A 20,365-nucleotide genomic window follows, 5' to 3' on the forward strand; every position below is an offset into this window, starting at 1 on the left:
AGAGTATGTCACCACTGTACTGCCTGTACAACATCTATAGATTCTAGTCCTTTATACCCTAAAGAATGTTACAATGTCAAAACTAAAACTGTTAATTTTAGTGAGTAAGACAAATTTGTTTGCGGCAGCTCCACAGAGGGTTTATATAATACAATAAGCTATGCTCTGTACTTTGAGGGGTGATGCTTGAGTAATTTTCTGAGGGGAATAACTTTACAGGAAAAAAGCTGCAGGATGTTACTCACACAGGTACACGCTGAAAACCTCAGATCAGTATTTTTCTTCCTCCTGCTCCCGATATGAAAGTCTTGTGAGGCACACAGTTCGGTTCAGTCAAGGAAGGCATGTCAGCAAGGGACTGCTAACAGATACACAGGCAACACAGGAGAATATGTTCCCCTCTTTTTCCATCTTTTTGTTTTTAAGTCTTGGCTCATTCATACAGATTTTTACAAGATCTTTTTGTCTGGTTCCCTGTGGAATGCGCCATATTGTGAGGTGATCTTCAAATCTGGGGGTCTGCCACACTTTTGTATGCACACAAATATGCAGATACGCATGATAATCCCAGTCCTGCCCTATCAGCACATCCAGCTAATCGGCCATGCACTGCGATGCATGATAAGGGAATGCAGCAGTTTGATAAAGATGAGCCACGGCAGAGTGAGGATCCACTGTCCCGGCACAAGCCCACTAGTGTCATAAATCAACAGCAATTGTTTACCAGCTACAGTGCTATTTGACTGATAAAAATTTAAAGGTTTGCAACTGCTTATTTTATTTCACACAAACAAGCATACAAGCAAACATCACTTAGTTCTTTCCAATTCCTGATATTATAAATTTGACTTGAGATTTACTAAGCAGTCACTGGTCAAAGGTGATACAATGGCCCACCAAAAAAATCTTCATTTAGCGGAGCTAAAATTAAATTGCTGTTTTTTTTTCTGCCGCTACATAAACACCAGCTTTTTAAATACATGTCCTGTGCTCTTTGGAGGAAAAAAACAAATCCAAAAGGGAGAAACTTATATTTCACATGTGCATATACCAGTGAGAATGCCATTCTTTATGTAAGGCTAATCAAATCCTTTCTTTTTTTAATGTATTGCGTTTATGTAAATATATCTACAGCAGCGCAACACAATGCAACAGGAGAAAACCTAAAACTTTTAACCTCAATCCATATTAGCTGTAGCTTATGCCTTATTCTTCTACAGGTATGGAGACATGTCTAGTGTTGCAGCTCATCTTACTGAATGAGCTATCAAACATGAATTGCTATCGACACTTTGCAGGCTATATTAGCTCTAATTAGTCAGCTGTAGCATATTGAACATCTTTAAAATCTACCTGAAAATGTCAGTATCAATTAGTTTATGTTAAATGCTCTGGTCCTCAAATCTATTAATTAATTTTGTTGGCTACTTGCAGGCAGCAGAACAACCTGTGAACACACCATTGACACATTATCACTGTCCATACAAGTCCCAATGGCAAATCTATTGTCTAATTACACCTCCAGCAGACACTGAACAACCCTAGCATTAATTTGAAGTTTTTTTTTTGGCCAAATGAGGAATATAAGTCCAATATTGACAAGTCTTATTCATTTTTGGTTTTTCTCTTTACCAACTTCTAAAGAAGAAAATGGGCCATTAGCTGCTAAATGCTGCGCTATCTTCACCAGCTAGCCACTAACTTTGTCTGTCTGCTGGGCAGGTAGGAATGCATACAGTGGGATTATCAGTTTCTTACAGCTGCCTGCTGGATGAGAGTGCTGAGACTGAACCAAAACATTTAAGTGGCAAGCCCTAAAAACCACAACAATGAGCTGATAGACAATAAGATGCTCCATACAGTTGAGGGGAACAGCAAATTCAGGTAATATTTCTCTGTGGGTTCCTCACTACGAGTGACCCTTTTCACATTACACATAGCCATTTTATCTATTATTAATATAAAAATATAAATTACACTATGATTAGTGCAGCTTTAATCTTCAATACCACTGCAAACAAAACATTGTCTGTCCATGGTTTGTAAGCAAGACTTACTACTGCTGCCCTTCCCACTCAGAGGCTTTGAAGGTGTAAGAGCATTTAGAACTGATCTTCAAAGTCCCTTTTTTCTTCCTTTAAGTAACAGAAAAAAAATTAACTGTGAAAACCTATAATACGATTTTTGACTGCAAAAAATTAATGGCTTTTGTGCTTTCAGCTGAACTTAAAAGCAAGCAGACAAATTTCATGCAGTCAAAAGAAAAACATGCAATTTCCTGGTATGCCTCAGACTTTTAGATGCAAGAAAGAACTTCCTTTATTAGTTTCTAAAGTATTTATTTGCTGAAGTCCAACCGATGCTGAGTCATTGAGCCCCATAATTGTGAAAGGAGCAGCCGGAGGGGGGCCGTGTCCATTAACAAACTCTGAAAGTCTGCCTCACATTCACCTCATAATCATACACACTCTGTTGCCCGCTCTCCCCTGTCATTTCACACACAGTCACCGTTTTTCTTCTTCTGCAGATGTGGATGAGTGCGTGACCAACACCCACAGTTGTCAGCCCAGTGAACACTGTGTAAACACAGTGGGTTCATTTGTATGTGAGCTGCAGGTCACTTGTCCTGCAGGCTACCAGCTGAGCAACAGTGTTTGTGAGGGTGAGTTCATTATTCCTGATGTATTTCATTAAGATAACTTACCCAGCAGTCATTTTTAAGGCTACCAAAGTAGTTTGTGGAATTGTTGTTTGCTTTCTGTGTTAATTACTTGTGGCAAGTTAGGGAAAGATCATAGTTATTGTCAATAAAATATGGTTAAAAATATGCTTAAATTTAGAAAGATTTCAGTTCTTGGTAATTTGGCAACACCGGTTGTTACCATGGTAACAGAAAGTGTGATTTAATACTGCAGGTCCCAGAATTCTTGAGCAGCTACATTTTCAGAAATACAATGGAAGACCAACAGTCCAAATGCAGAAAATTACACATTTTTGAGGAACATCTAAGTCACCACTAACCTTGTGACAATAAACTATGTTTCCTGTGACTCCGTCACAATAAAACCCACTCTGTTTTAATTTGAAGCAGCAGGAAATGTTGGGTTTGTTTTACAACTTAATACAGCTGTGACACAGGTGTGGGAATCTAAAGAGTAAATTTTGAGACTGATGTCTATGAGATAACATTACAAACAGTAATGCTGAATTCCATAAATGCATGAGAATCCCTTGTGTGTTTGCAGGCAACTTGAATCCAGTGTGGGAATGGTGGACCCAGCAACTAACACAAACTAGTGTATAGACAGGAAAATACAGAATGTAAATATATGAATGGCTAGTGCTGAAAAAATGCTGACCAAAGATATCAAAAGTATACACTATAGGGTCTGTAATGGGACACAGACTCTTGCATGAAAATCAAACTCACCATGTGCCAATCCACTACCTCCGACCTCCACACGCTTACTTTTCTCTTTGCTACGTACAGGGCATAGTACTTCCTTCATTAGTGGTAATTCCTGGTAATATTGGGCTACAGTACATCTAGCGGAAATGGATAATATTCATTCTAATGCTGTATAGTTGTGGTTGCAGCCTTGTGTGTATTTACACTTTGTTACACAAACTGGCACTTAAATGTGGACTGTGGTACTTAGTTTTGCCAGTTTATCAGCAATATATAGAGGATCTACAGACACGTGACAAATTACAGGAAAAACCAACAAAAAGTTTCTCAGTAAGGTGTGGGGCCACCACAAGCCAACAGAACAGTTTCAGTACACCTTGGCATAGATTCTACAAGTCTCTGGAACCCTATTGGGGGATGAACACCATTCCTCCAAAAGATATTCCCTCATTTGGTGTTTTTATGATGATGATGGAGAGCTCTGTCTAACATATAGATGTTCAATTGGATTTAGATCTGGTGAATGCGAAGGCCATAGCATGTGATTCACATAATTTTCATAGTTGTCAAACCATTCAGTGACCCCTCTTGCCCTATGGATGGGGGCAGTGTCTCCCTTCATTTTTCAGGTTCTTCCTTTAATTTGTCACCCGTCTGTAGCAACCAACAGCACACAACTCTGTGGCACTGTGTATGTACATATAGGCTATTCTGATCCTAAAGTTTGTCATCACATCCCCTATGTTACTCTTTCTAATTGTATAGCTGCAAATTTGTCCTTAAAGGGCCCCTTTATGACTCAAAAAATCCCTGAATACAAGACTGCAGTGTAGTGCATTATCAATAGCTGTGAAAGCTACTGTCCTGGCATTACTGATAGCAGACAGTTGTTTTCAAAGAGGCTCTTTAACACAAACAGGATATAATTGGACAGCTTATTGTCACCCTACGTCCATGTTTAGGTAATAAAATCAACATTAGTTACAGAAAAATCTACACAAATCCTTAAAGCAATGTGTAGTAATGTGTGTAAATCATACAAAATAGATCATCATACAGATTATTTCCGATCGTTTTCATTCTGAGATTCCTGCCATACTGTGTCAATTGTATGTCTGCATTCATGACTTCAACTTAGCTCAGTTGCTCAGTTAGAAAAGCTTAATTAGGATTTATGCTAATGTTTTTTGGCCCCAGTAGTGATGTTTTTGCTTCAGCAGATGCCCAGGTTCAGTATCTGACAAGATAATCACCCAGAGAGGCAGCATTGCACAGGCAGTAAAGTACATTGAAGTTCTGTGACTTGTGTCATCAGCACTTGGCACCAGGGAGGACTAATCAATATAGCTAGATAATGGAGGTAAAGTTGACCATCCAGCAGGGGAAAAACTAATTAGCTGCATGAAAGAAAGGAGAGATCTCTGTTGTGATGTGGGATATCTATCCCTCTGATGATGATTGGTAGAGAAAAACCCAAATTAGGACCTTCCGCCTGTGTACCTTGGGACGAATCTCACAGGACCAAATAAAGCGTGAACTCCTGAGAAATGTGCTTTCACCACAAGGCAAAAAATTTTCATTTAAACTCCATCCATCGCTCATGAGATTCAATAATTGCCATTTAAGAAGTTTGGTTCAACTTCTGTTAATTGCAGTGCTGAAACATTTGATATTTTTATGGAGGGAGAATTTTTCCTGGAGTTAAATACTGACAGAGTGAAAGTTTGAATTTCTGGGATGCTGCATATTTTTATTCTGTGCTTGAGCCACAGTGCCACCTACTGTACTGTTAACAAGTTAGGAGCTGAGACTGAAGCTGAGAGAGTTGACAGCAGATGTAAACCTTTTACAATTGAATAGAGTGTAAATTATGTTTGGTTTGACAAGATGACTCATTGCATTTATGTTTATCTGTTGTTTCTTTAGACATTGATGAATGTGTGCTGCAAACCCATAACTGTGGTATGGGCTTCGTGTGTGAGAACACAGTGGGATCTTTCCTGTGTAATCCCAAACATAAGTGCATCAGCGGCTTCAAACAGGACTCTCATGGCAACTGCATTGGTAAGACACTGTAAGGATTGCTATCTGCTGGCTAATGGAAACTCATAACACATGATCATTAAATAGCTAATAGAGAGAGGGCTAAAAAAATGTTCTTCAGAACAGATTAAGTGCTCCTGGACCTCTATTAACTCACACTTTCTTTGCAGTGTGTACAGTTTTCAAAACTGAAAATGTTCTCTCAGAGTGAAAGTTTAAAGTCTGTTTCATCTCTGCCCAGGCATCACTTTGATTCTAGATGCTTTAAAGTAATAGTTCAATGACCTATTATACTGTAGCACAATAAAACATTTCATGTGTAAAATAGATTTACACAGAGGAACAGTAAATCAAAATTCAGGAAGGTCTTTCCTTCTGTATGGTCAATAAAAGTCTGACATTTTTAAAAAGGTTTTTAAGCCTTCTGTTTCAGTCAATATGTAACTTTTTTTATAGTTATATGAAATTATTAATTTTGGAAATCCACAACTGGCACAGGGTCTTGTGAGTTCAATGTTAATGCCACATATTTTTTGGCGGTAAGTAATTAGTTTTCTGTGAGTTTAACAGAATTTCCATGACTAAGGTTTAAATTGTTGAAGTTACCTAGTAGGCATACATTCTACCAAAAACTATATATTTTGGGGCAAGACTTGAAGAGAATTGTAAAAATGACAAGGTGTGGTTTTATTGAGGATTATATGATGGATTATTTCTTGGCTGGGTGCAGTGACTTCTTAGAGATTCTCCACTAGTTGCCTGGTAAATTCAGGGCTGACTAGACTTAAGGAAGTTCCTGCAAATGGCCAAAAAACAGTCCGGCACTTACAGTAACCCCCAATAAAACCACAACTTGTCATTTTACACTTTGATTTTTGTACAGATTAAACAAATGACATTGCATTTTTCTTTAAATAATTTACAGTTTGTTTACCAGTGTGTATGGGAAAATTATCATCTTGGAATGAGGGAAATATCATGAAGCAGATATAATGTTCACCTCTGGTTGCTCCTGATATCATAAGTGTCTCATATACGTCGGCTGATATACAGCCAAAAAGAGCAAAGGATCAGTCAGTTGGGAGAAAGTTGTGGAGAGGAAGATCTTGTGGGCTGGCCTCTGGCAAGCAAAGCCACACCGCATCATGTTCCCGGTCCAGGCTGTCTATGATGTCCTTCCCAACCTGTCCAACTTGCACTGCTGGGGCGTGGTGGATACTCCAGCCTGCTCCCAGATACTCCAGAGAAAGGGGAGCATATTTTGAGTTGCTTACCAAAGGATCTGGGGGAAGGCCGATACTGCTTGCGTCATGATCAGGTGCTCAAGACCATCGCCGAGAGCATACGTAGTGCCATCGCCCACGCTCAAAGTTCAAAACCCACGAGGCAAACCATCAGCTTCATCTTAGCCGTAGAGAAGCCAAAAGCAACAACTAAATCAACATCTGGGCTTCACTGCTCAGGACTGGCAGCTGACAGTGGACTCGGCATGTCGCCAAGACCTCCCTCAGACCTGACAACATTCTGGTGTCAGAGGCAACGTTGTCATGCTAGAGCTCACCGTGCCATGGGAAGACCGGAAGAGGGAGGAGGCTTTTGAGCGGAAGAGGGAGAAGTATGAAGGGAAAGTCAGTGACTGCCACAGACAAGACTGGAAGGCAAGGTGCTTGCCTGCGGAGGTTGGGTGCAGAGGCTTTGCAGGACAGTCTTTCTGTAGGGCTTACACTGCACTCGGCATCACAAGAGAGAGAAGGAGGGCCATCTACAACAGCACAGAGGCTACAGAGACAGCCTCTGGGTAGCTCTTGATTAAGAGAGCGGATCTGTTGGAGAATGCATCTAGGACACAAGCTTAGGCTTGATCAACCTCAGCTGGATTGCCTGAGTGAGGGTGTCTGACGTTCGAAAGACCTGAAACACCCGATGACCTCCGGTATATGTTTTTTTGATTTTCCAGATGAATCCCTCTTGCCACAATTTAGCAAATTCTGTGCCTTATTCACCTGATGTTCAAGCACTGTTTGATATTTCTGTGACTTTGTTCCCTCAAAATGCTCTATCAGTTCACATAGTGATTATCAGTGCTACTTAAGAGCTGACAGACCACACTAATTGCAGTTCAACTTGGTTGTCTTTGTGATACTCAGTCACTTCAACGTTTAAAACCTTTCTTTTTAATATAGTATTATTATTATTTTTATTATTATTAAAAAGTTAATATTATTATGATATTTGTTATTTTGTCCACCATTCACATGACAAATTCACAGATACTGATCAGTTCATGATCTACTTCAACACTGCTCAACAAGTATTGGAACCACTACACACTAAGAAGGCATGATTACCATCAACACAAGTTAGCAAGAAAGTACACAGCTCCATAATTGTTCTGTTGAAAATACTGTGAGGAAATGGATATAGTTAGACCTATCAATCAGGATTAAACCTCCTAAAAGTCACTCTCCCATGGAACTATGATTTTTCAGCTGTCTCGAGCCTTGATTCTCTCTCTTGCTCTCTCTCTCTGTTTCTGCAGACATAAATGAGTGCAACAGCCTGAGTGAGCCGTGCAGCTCAGGCTTTAACTGTATCAACACAGTGGGCTCCTACACGTGCCAGCAGAAGATCATAATGTGCAGCCATGGATACCATGCTAGCTCTGATGGAGCCAAGTGTGTCGGTGAGAGTAACCTATTAAACACAACAGCATTGATGCACAAGGGTGGCAACTATGGAAAGATGAATGCATTGATAGAGTCTTGGTGTTGGTTATGATACAAGGGCTCAAATGCATAATTACAAAATGTCACAAGAGGAAAGAATGAGCCCAAATATCAGCCAATTAGGGTCAGTTATATGAAGACCAAAATAGTTAAAAATTAAATAAATAATAAGACATTAAGAAATAACTCAGCTCAATATTATGATTTTTATTTGATTCCAGTTGTCTTTATTTCAAAATGTCCTTTCCCAAGTATGTTTCTATTTCACAACAGAAGCTTTTCCAGTAACTGTTCTATTTCATAATGCCACTTTTCTTCCCAAAGTCTGTCAATCAAGACAAACAGGGCAGAGCTAGTTACGCGATTGGCTGTTGCTTTAGTGTCTCACATTTCGATTTGAATTTGTTTTGTATTTACCGTTTTTTTTTTTCATTTCTTCTCAATTATGCTCACTTATTAGTACTTAAAGATGTAGTGAGCTTTTTTTTCATTATTTTAAAGTGAATTAGCTGCGATCAAGAAAAGCTTAAATAATGGGGACGTATACAGAAAAAGCCATTTCCACAATGTAAAAAACTGTATGGACATTTTATGTACATTAAATTCTATTGTATAAAGATGTCTCCACAAGTATTAACCAAGGAAAATGAGCCAAATCCTTTTTTTTTAAGATTTCTTATGACAATTAATTATTTTCCACCTTGTAAGTAATTCAATTCATCTAAGCCTAACGTTACGCAGTCCACTCCTGAGCATTAAGCAGCAAAATATAGCCTAGCCACTAAATTCTAGTGAACTGGAGACAAAACTTTTTTTTGTAGTCAATGTAGATCATAAACCCCTTGAATATATAAAAAACTCATTGAAAGCAGTTTAGAAATTTAAACATTCTAGTGCTTTTTATCCAGAAAAATCGCAGCTCCCCCATTGACTTATATTTGTTCACAGGTCTGTCTTGCCTGCTCCAGTATGGCGGACGCGTTGACGTATTGCAGTAACGGACCAGAGTGGCCAATGCAGTGTTTAGGTTAAATGTCTATGCATAAAAAGGCCATTTTTAAATAACATTTTCTATTTTAAAATAAAAATAAACTTCTTTAAAACTGTTATTAAGAACATAAGAATTACAAAACAAAATTTCATAATGAGTGGAGTTTTACCAGTTAACAATAAGGAACGTTACACTCCTCATCACTTAACATGGATTTGTTTCTATCTGCTGCTATTTTTTTGTCTCTTCAGGGGATATTTAAGTGACATGCTTCATATACATCATGATTAATTCACTGAATCTTTCCATTACACTTGATTGTATTTTGCTTTTATCAATACACCGACTTTTTCACCAAAACATTTTTTGCGATATTTCAAGATTTTTTATTAATTTACAGCATTTCAATGGCATTTTTATTGCACAAACTGAAAATGAAAATACAGACAGCTGGATGGAAACCTAAAATTGTCTACTATCTCAACTTCCCAGAGTTTTTTGATTCATTGTTACTCTGCTTGGATGCTGTGTGGGCTTCTTTCCCCTTGTGATGATGTCTTTAAACTTTGGCAAGATGCAACATTATTTTTGTTTGACGATATTTTAGGCACATTTCTCTCGAAATTTAGGTCAATAGTGCTACATGCCATTTAGAATCAGCATTAACAGACCCATGCTAATTAAGAGGAATTGTGGACAGTATATTATATGCATGGTGTGTATGTGAGCTGGCAGTGACACTGGACCATTTTTACCTTGTCTTAAAGCTGCAACAAACATTATTGATTAATCTGATGAATATTTTTTCAACTGAAACAAAATGTCAAATAATCTGAAAAGCCACACAGAGCCCAGGGTAGGGGTTAAAGTGGGCCAGAACAATCCGGAACGGCATTGCAACACCTTCGATTAACAAGTAAATCAATCTGATTGGTAGAACTGTAGTCTCCCTGTTGGCTAGTTGATTGGTTGGTCGATCTGCTCTCGTCCAACCAAATTCTCATTGGTCGGACAATCGCCAGTCTTACTTTCAAAAGGAGAACAGTAGCCTTCCAGGATTAATTCATTATTTACTGCGGCAGTGGGAGGGACAGACTGCCTGTGAATACGGGGGGGTGAAAACACCCACCCATTTTCACAACTTTGAACTCGAGATTGCTAGGCTTAATTTATTTAACATTTATAAACGTTTACTCAGATCAGGTCCAAACTGATTAACACCTTGTCAAAGAAGTTGTCGGTGTTGCTGCATTTTGTTAAAACGGATGACCAAAAAGTCAATTATAAACTTTGCAAATGCAGTTTGTATATCACGGCTCAACAACAAATGTGGCATATTATTTAAAAATGGTAGGCTAACTTGTCTGCATTAGGATGCTGCATCAACTTTTGTGTGCATTGATTGTGTATCCCTTAACAGTTCTTGTGCTGGGATCACCAGTTGATGTAGCTCTATTTTCAGAAATCATACAAATATGGGCAGGTGCACACTGTTCGGCTCTTAGTCTGTGATTATCATTTCTGTATAAAATAATGAGGTTAAAATGATTTATGCTGTAAATACTAGCTTTTTGTGTTTACTTATATTTCATTTTGGCTAATAAGGCTACTAGGTAGAGTGCATTCATTGCACTGTGGCAGATTCAGTCATTCTAGAGATAACGTGCTGACTTTTTTTTTCCCAATCGATAGGTTGAAGACTAGGCACGATTTCAGTTGACCAAGATTTTCTTTGGTTGAATACAGCCCTACTGATTGGTAGTTTCATACATAAAATTGTCATGCAGGTTAAATTTTCGTGTCCTAACTTGGCATTCCTTCCAGGTGATGCCATCAAAATACTCACTCAACAAATCAGAAAGTAATGTCACTCCACTCCTGCCCCAAAACTCAACGCATCCTTTTTCCGTTCTCATCCATAGTAGGACTGGCCATCGGGCATACCTGGACAAATCCCAGTTGGCCACTGTGTGATGGGCTGGTTGACTGTCCAAAAATCAATAGTTTTTTACTGGCTGTGTCAGTCTCTTTACCAGCCCTCTCTGTGTACCTGTCACTCGGGGTGCGCATGAGAGCATGCCGCATGCGTTTTCCAGGACTGGGCTCACTGGCCAATAACCACCAAGTTTGAAATGTTTTCATCCCATCTAATTTTTGTTCTCATCTTTTTTTACACAGTCTCAAAGTTGTTATCACGTCCCTTGGGATAATGATAATTTCTTTTAAAATGGTAAATGGACTGCATTTAGCACTTTTCTAGCCTTCTCCACCACTCAAAGCGCTACACAACATGCCACATTTACACACACACATTCACACATCGCATTCACAGACATACTAATGGTACAGCCATTAGGGGCAATTTGGGGTTGGTATCTCGTCCAGGATACTTCGACATGCGTAGTGGAGGAGCCGGGGATCAAACTACTGACCTTCCGGTTAGTGGACGACCCACTCTACCTCCTGAGGCACAGCTGCCCTAGAACTTCAGAAAGATACAATATCATTTTGTTTCATAAACACTATTTGAAGGTGCTATATGTAAGTTTTTACTATTGCTACATAGCCAATGTTAGCATTAACAGCTGGTTACTTATCAAGAGCTTCAGCCATCGTTGATTTACAAGACAAGAGGTTAGAATATGCCCTCTGGATTCTCTCATGCTGAACTGATGGCAGACTGGTCTATAGTCTATAGTGACTCCCTATCGTAAAGTGTTATTACGAGATGGAATGGCCCTGGACTAGCTGGTTAGCATGCTTCTTCAGTAGAAGGAGTGATAGAAATAGAAGCGAAACAAGAGTTAACATTGGTGTTGCTTTCCACTTCTGGACACAGATCTTGGTGAGTAAAGGAATGAAGTTTGATGCTGAACTCACAATGTTTCCTCTAGACTGATAAGTAAACAGCTGTTGGTGCTAACGTTGGCTATGTAGTGATAGCAAAAACTAACATATAAGACCTTTTAAGCACATTTTTTCTAAACTTAAGTCAATAGCGTCAACATTTACAAAACTAACAGGATTAAGTGAAATAGTAGATTATATATTTTGTAAAAGGGCTGCTACTATACATCCATCCGTCCATTAGCTATACCTCTTATCCTTTAAGGGTTGTTGGGGGGCTGGAGCCAATCCCAGCTGACACTGGGCAAGTCATGTGGGAAAACCCTGGACTGGTCACCAGTCTATCATAGGGCCGACATATAGAGACACACAATCAGTCACGCTCACATTCACACCCACAGGCAATTTAGCGCCACCAGTTAACCTAACCTTTATGTCTTTCGACTATGGGAGGAAGCCGGAGTACCTGAAGGAAACCCACGCAGGCAAGGGGAGGGCATGCCAACTCCACACAGATCTTCATCAGCAGATAAATACCTGAAAGTTCTCAGAAAAAAATAGAAATTTAAGCTCCATCTCCTGATGAAAATCATGTCATATCATGGACCTTGTGGTGAAATTGTTTGATTTTTTTTTATTTTTTATTTTATTTTTTTAGTTAGTTTAGCAGCATGGCAATGTCAGTTTGTCGCTCAACCACTTGGTCCAAACTGAAATATCTCAACAACTAGAAGGACGAATTGGATGGAAGCCATGAAATTCTCAGCTGTACTTTGTGTTTAGTGCTTATTAGCAAATGTTAGCATGCTAAACTAAGATGATCAACAAGGTAAAAATTATGTTTGCTTTGCTATATGCTAACAAAGCATGTTAGCATTGTTATTGTGAGCATGTTAGAATAGTTATATTAAATTGTAAATGGACTGCACTTATATAGCGCTTTTCTATTCTTATTGACAACTCAGAGAACTTTAGACTACAAGCCACATTCACCCATTTCCAAACACATTCATACAGCGCTTTTCTATTCATACACACAAATTCACAGACCAATGATACGATGGGGGCAATTTTGGGTTTCAGTATCTTGCCCAAGGACACTTCAACATGCGGACTGGACCTTCCAGTTAGTGGACAACCCACTCTACCTCTTGAGCCAAAGCTGCCCCAAGCATTTATCTCAAAACGCTGCTGTGCCTAAGTACAGGCTCACAGAGATACTAGTATGGTTATAGACTCTAGTCTTGTATATATTGATAAACCTATTGTTTAGTCTATAAAATGTTGCAAAACTAGGAAAAATACCAATCACAATTTTCCAGAGCCCAAGATGGTATCTCTGATATACACGTTTTGTCCATCCAACAGTTCTAAACCCAAAATTATTCAATTAAAACTGACATAGCACAGATGAATAGCACAGAGAAATGCAGCACATCCTCACATTTAAGAGGTGGGAACAAGGATTTATTTTACTCAATAAATGACACCAATGATTATTCAATGATCAGAACTGTTGTCTATTAATTTTTGTTCTAATCAGTTACTTGACTAATCATTTCAGCACTAGTTGAAAAATAGTTTGATTAGTATAAAGTAGTCCTCCAGGTTTTAAGAGTTTGAAGGGAACAATTTAAAGCCAAATTATTTTTGTGACCCTATGTGAATGAGAGACAGAGAGTGAGCATAAGAATGACATTTGTATGCATTTGTGAATGGGAGTTAGTACTGTGTCTGGTGGTGTGAGTAGGAGTTTGACTGTGTTTAAGCTAGACCCCAGACAGGTACAGAGTTGGTCATTGGTGCTTTATCCATCTCTCTGCCCGTGTAGACATTGATGAGTGTCAGATGGGGACACACCGGTGTGGAGTGGGCAAGATCTGTCACAACCTCCCTGGCAGCTACCGCTGTGACTGTCAGACGGGCTACCAGTACGATGCCCTCCGCAAAGTCTGTACTGGTACGTATCACAATGTTAAGTCTGTGAGATGATGATAAGTAGATTGGAGGTTTAGACGTCCAAACAGTTTTTGAATCCAGTGGTGCTCTGGAGGCAGAAACCATCTCACAGCCTCAGTTAATCTTCAGTAGACAGAGCCAGAGTGATATCAGATTTAACTCAATGTAACAATGCAATATGAGCTTTTTAGTTAACTATGACACAGTAGTAAAACTTATTTTCATAGTGATTTAAACTTATTAATTAATCTATTGGTGTTTATTATAGATCCTATGCTCTTAAATTCACAGTGTTGGACACAGGTTTTACTTAAATATTTCCTATTTATTTGCTCCTTTGATTATTATATGAACAGAATAAGAAATTTGAGAGTGGTAACTTATTCTTGAGCTTGAAATCGCATATCTGTGATTAGAATATCTAAAGTTAAGGTTCACTTACTAGCTTTTCTGGAGCTTTTGATCACATCTCTGCAGCCTTCATCTGTGACTTGAACTTGCTCAGGACTTTTGTCACATGATAACAAGTGGCAGACTACCTAAGCAAGCTTCAGACACAAAGAAGGCTGTGGGATATGATCATATAATCCAAAAAAACATCGCAAGAGAACCTTGAGTCTAGAATATGTTTCCACAGAATAAGTAATAATACACTATAGCCGAACAAAAAGGCAAGAGGCTTATAATTGTGAAGCAGTTACATTGAAAAATGCAGGCCACATTAAATCTGAACTAACCAAAATTTTTATATTAACAAGTGATAAAATTACTGTCTTTTGTGACAGGGTCAATCATAGTGATGAACCCACTCTTCACCTATATGGTTTCAGATCATTGTTTTGGTTTTACGGCCCACCACTTTCCTGATTTGGTTCAGTTTCACTGCTCTCAACACCACTTCCAGTCACAACGTACATCTGTTTTCAGTGAAAAAGCTTTAATAAATACTACTTGATCACAAGCAAACAGCAAACAGACAAAGTTAGCAACTAGCTGTTAACAAAGTTGAGCATTCAGTAGCTAAAGAGAGAAAAAAGGTTGGAGCTGACCAAAACAGGGCTAAAAAGAGAGTGAATATTGGAGTTACATTCAGCAAGTGGACAGAAACATGACATCAGTTGAATAATAATGTTGCTCAGTGTACCCTTCAGTGTGAAAAAAAGGGATCTGGTGATAATACAGTATGTCAGTGTTGTGTTTACAGCTTGTCTGCCCCCAAGAATATAGATAGACACTTACCAGACCCATATAGGTGAGCTCACTAGTTCACCTACATAGTTACAGGTGAGCACACATGACATTTTAAGACTGCCAAGTTCATGAATGATTTTGCCATTCAAGTTTACTGTTATACAATATATTTGGCTATTTATAAATATGGCGCCAAGTACTGAATTTGGAAATTTTAGACAATGGCATCCTTGGTGTTATTATTAAAAAAAACAAAGACCCACAGAGAGAAACCGGGATGAATGAGCTGACAGCAATATACACTCTACACTAATTTCCACCAGTAGTGTTTTATTTTTCTTCTACAAAATATAATCCCATTAGAATAATTTGAAAGATGCTATAATCATATACAAATTCTATACATAGCAGCTATAAGAAACTGTCTTCATATGGCAAAGAGAATGTACAGAGAAATATCATTAGGGGAAGACTGGCAGACACACTGAAATGAACAAAACAGACAAATCTTGGACGTGCAATCTGTTCTTTACAACGCCACAGGTCGAAATGCATGTTGGTGATGAAACTAGTGTCTGTCTGACTTTTTCTCTTGTTCTCTCCCCTTGTTGAGCAAAGAGTATAACCATGACTTAATCACCATCTGTCTATCCTAAAATAGTGTGCACCTTATTGAAAACATGAAATAAAATTTGGAGTGTGTCTTATTTACCGTGTACTGTATAATCTGATAAAATGTTTTATAGCAATCGTTGGACAAGTTAAACAGTGGTATAGATAGGTTATGGGTGGGCCAAGAACAAGATGGTAATGTACATTCCAAGAAAACATTCCCCAAACTATAACACCACCACCACCACCCTGGACTCATGACCTTAAAGCAGATTGGATCCAAGGATTCAGGCTGTTGACACCAAATTCTGACCCTACCATCTGCGTACCTCAGCCGTAATTGAGATTCATCAGACCAGACTATGTTTTTCCAGTCTGCAGCTGTCCAGTTTGCTGAGCCTGTTTCCACTGCAGCCTCAGATTTCTGTTCTTGGCTGATAGGAGTGGAACCAGATGTGATCTTCTGCTGTTGTAGCCCATCCACCTCAAGGTTCGATGTGTTGTGCATTCTGAGATGCTTTTCTGCTCACCACAGTTTTAAAGAGTGGTTATCTGAGTTACCATAGCCTTTCTGTTGAACTGGTCTGGCCATTCTCCTTTGACCTCTCATATCAACAAGTCCTTTCCATCTGCAGAACTCCTGCTCAATGGATGTTTTTTTGTCTTTCGCATCATTCTGAGAAAACTAGAGATTGTTGTGCGTGAAAAATCCAAAGATCAGCAGTTTCAGAAATACTCAAACCAGCCCGTCTGGCACAACAATCATGCCAAGGTCAAAGTCACTGAAGTCACATTTTTTCCCCATTGTTTGATGTTAACATTAACTGAAGCTCCTGACCTGTATCTGCATGATTTTATGCACTGCACTGCTGCCACATGATTGGCTGATTGGATAATTGCATGAATAAGCATGTGTACATGTGTTCTAAATCTATACTCGGTGAGTATAGATTTATGTAGAAATATGAAAAATTGGCTAACAAGGTGAAAAAGTCACTAGGCACATAATTTTGTGTGGTCCGAATCAGAACTGACGCTGAGTCCTAAGTGGCCTGGAGGTACCTGCCTGCTGTCTATTATCTCTTACTCCTGCACTGACAGATGTAAACGAGTGCTGGCGCTATCCTGGCAGGCTGTGTTCCCAGACCTGCGAAAACACCCCAGGCTCCTACCACTGCTCATGCACAGCTGGCTTCTCCCTGGCCTTTGATGGAAAGAACTGTGAAGGTAATCTAGTTTTTTGTTCTCTAACATTTTGACAATTTAAATGCCACCTTGTTTAGATGGATTGTCTTATTTAGAACTTAGGCTTAGAGATAAGCCTCTGGGGAGAGCATTGGGATCAAAAGCCAAATGCGGGCTTCACACAGACTTTTGAGATTACATATGTATTGACAGGAAACTGTTTGAGTCCTTTGTAATTCGTCATTATCAGTGAAAAGTTTTCTGCTAGAATTTAATTTAGTCTCCATCTCTGAGATGTAGAAGTGTCTGACGATGCATACATAATGTTTTCCAGGTTCAGTGTGATTCACTTGTCACAGCTATTATTGAGGGAACTTAATCAATCCGATCCAAAGGTGAAGTTTTGCATGTATTGGAAATTTAATATAAAAGCTTGTCTGAGCAACATACTTAGGTTTTGATTAGTGCTTTTCAAATGAATTCATTCAGTTTATCAGTGTAATAACAAATGGCATTAGAAACCAATGTTGCACCATCAAAATTGAAGTGCACTGAAGTGCTAATGTGCGAAAATCTTTTTTTTTTTTTAACTCAGTCTTTTTTCTGTTTCCACAATGTGCTTCCCCAGAAATCACCTGTCAGTGAAACAAACTCCTTTTTCCTAATTTCTTGTTTCTGATGTTTCTGTAGGCGGTGCTCGTTTCTCTGTCTGTTGAAAAGGAGTTTAATACATCAAAGGATTATTGTCAATGAATTCCACTTAAAGACCAAAACCAAAAAACCATGTATCCAAAGTCTGATATATCTTATTCCTCTTTGCCATAGAGCTCCACTGTGGCCAAAGACCTATTAAGACACATCATTGAGAACACAGTTGACCAGGGCATGTTATTTTGAGTCGACACACACCGTCCAGCCGCCAGGACATAGTCGCTAGAACAACAAATATGCATTAATCCACAGCTAAAGAAAAGTTAAATATACTATTTCCTCCTGTTTGATTAATGTTTGCTAAAAACTACAGTACCCAGCTGTTTTGGGAAATTGCTAAATCTTTACATTTTTTTTAAAAGCCATTAAAAATGAAACTGACGTAGCATGAAGAAGTTTGGTTACCCCTGGTCAAAATTTCTGTTACTGTGAATAGTTAAGTGAGTAGAAGATAACTGATCTCCAACAGGCATAAAGTTGAAGATGAAATATTATTTTCGGCATTTTAAGCAAGATTAGTAATTTTTTTTTTGTTTGTTTGGGGTTTTTTGTTGTTGTTTTTTTGTTTTGGGTTTTTTTTGTTTTTTTTTGTTTTTTTACAATTTTAGAATGAAAAAAAGGAAAGGGGCATCATACAAAAGCTTGGACACCCCAAGAAATCTGAGCTCTCAGATAATTTTTTACCAAGGTCTCACTCATTAATTAGCTTGTTGGGCTACGGCTTGTTCACAGCCATCGTTAGGAAAGGCCACGTGATGCAAATTTCAAGGCTTTATAAGTACTTTGCCTCCTCAAATCTGGTCCGAACAATCAGCAGCCATGGGCTCTTCTAAGCAGCTGCTTAGTGCTCTGAACATTAAAATAATTGATGCCCTCAAAGCAGGAGAAAGCTATAAGAAGACAGCAATGCGTTTTCAGGTAGCTGTTCCTTCAATTCCTAATGTAATTAAGAAATGGCAGTTAACAGGAACGGTGGAGGTGAGGTTGAGGTATGGAAGAACAAGAAAACTTTCAAAGAGAACTGCTCATAGGATTGCTGGAAATGCAAATCAAAATCCCCCCCCAGATTTAGCAGACTCTGGATTGGTGGTGCATTGTTCTACTGTGCAGCACGTGGAATAGTCATCAGAAGAAAGCCTTTCCTGCATCCATCACCACAAAATTCAGTGTCAGAAGTATGCAAAGGAACATTTAAACAAACCTGATGCATTTTGGAAACAAGTCCTGTGGACTGATGAAGTTAAAATAGAACTTTTCAGCCGCAATGAATAAAGGTGTGTTTGGAAGAAAATGAATGCAGAATTTCATGAAAAGAACACTTCTACAACTGTTAAGCACCGGGGTGGATCGATAATGCTTTGGGCTTGCGTTGCAGGCAGTGGCATGAGGAACATTTTACTAGTAGAGGGAAGAATGGATTCAATGAAATACCAGCAAATTCTGGGAGCAAACTTCACACCATCTGTAAAAAAGGTGAAGATGAAAAAAGGATGGCTTCTACAACAGGATAATGACTCTAAACACACCTCAATTCCACAATGGACTGCCTAAAGAGGTGCAAGCTGAAGGTTTTGACATGGCCCTCACGGTCTCTCCAACCTAAACATCAACGAAAATCTGTGGATAGACCTCAAAAGAGCATTACATGCAAGATGGCCCAAGAATCTCTCAGAACTAGAACCTTTTTGCAAGGAAGAGAGGGCAAAATCCCCCAGACAAAACTGAAAGACTCCTAGCTGTGGTACTTGCCAGAGGGGGTGTTATTAAGTACTGACCATGCAAGGTGCCCAGACTTTTGTTTTGGGCTGTTGGGAACTCATGCCGTGTGCTCAGAACAATAGAAACCTACGTGAAGCCCAGAGGCCTGACACAGGGTTTCATTGAATTTTCACCAACCGTTGTTGAAACAGCGCTAAATCACCTATGTGTGAAGTTCGGCTTGAAACCAATCCCTGGCCTCTCACTGGACAAGATTCACCGGAATCCCCAAGGGTTCCCTATGACGCGACTACACCATTGCTGCTGTAGAAGCCTCTCCAGGCTTTTCCCTGAGACTTTGGTTGCCGAAAGGAAGCACCTTTTTTTTTTTAAACGTTTGAATTTAACTTTAGACCTGGGCCACAAGTCTCTAACTCGCAGGCAAGTGAACACCAATACATTTCCGGATCTGAAGGAGACAGCTGCACATCATCAGTTGATCTCTCATACTGCCTGCAGACAGACAAAAAGATTTCGTCTTGGAGCTAATGGGTTACACGTTATTTTTCCCAACCGAGTCCACTCCGCTGTTTTCCAGCTGTCCACAAGGAAACCAGCTCGCCGTGACCGCCTGAAGAGCAAGACAAACACCCTGGTGTTCAGCCAAGGACCGCGCTGAAGCCACACCGGACGGACCTACACACACTATAACTGCTTTCTGATACAGCTAAAAGTAAGAGACTTGCGTTTGGGCAGAGAGTTAAGTTTTTAATAGTGTGCTGTACAAACTTGTTTGTAAGCTGTATTACTATTTTTGATTTTTGTGGAGAACAGACTGTCATGTCCTTTGATTGCAGTAAATACTGTGGAGTATTTGGCGTTGTTTCCTGCTTGTTTTGATTGCATGTAGTGCGTTAGAGTTTGTATGTGTTCTCCCATGTTGTGGGCTACTTGCGTTGATCAGACCAGTGCCAGGCTAGACAAATGCTTGTT

The 20,365-nt window shown here is 39.2% G+C and overlaps 1 protein-coding gene across 2 annotated transcripts in view; it reads left to right on the plus strand.

The window, feature by feature from the left end:
• Window positions 1–20,365, plus strand: part of fbln2 (fibulin 2) — an 86,971-nt gene that overhangs the window by 55,902 nt on the left and 10,704 nt on the right. The window contains exons 9-13 of one of the 2 annotated variants that reach the window (XM_040116466.1): window positions 2,528–2,662; window positions 5,336–5,473; window positions 7,992–8,135; window positions 13,848–13,976; window positions 16,880–17,005. In XM_040116466.1, the coding sequence (XP_039972400.1) occupies window positions 2,528–2,662; window positions 5,336–5,473; window positions 7,992–8,135; window positions 13,848–13,976; window positions 16,880–17,005 (672 nt within the window). The remainder of the gene's footprint in view (window positions 1–2,527; window positions 2,663–5,335; window positions 5,474–7,991; window positions 8,136–13,847; window positions 13,977–16,879; window positions 17,006–20,365) is intronic. The other variant, XM_040116467.1, reaches the window with a different exon arrangement.

Source organism: Xiphias gladius, chromosome 21, assembly GCF_016859285.1.
Source record: "Xiphias gladius isolate SHS-SW01 ecotype Sanya breed wild chromosome 21, ASM1685928v1, whole genome shotgun sequence".
In the NCBI taxonomy this organism is placed as follows: Eukaryota; Metazoa; Chordata; class Actinopteri; order Istiophoriformes; family Xiphiidae; genus Xiphias; species Xiphias gladius.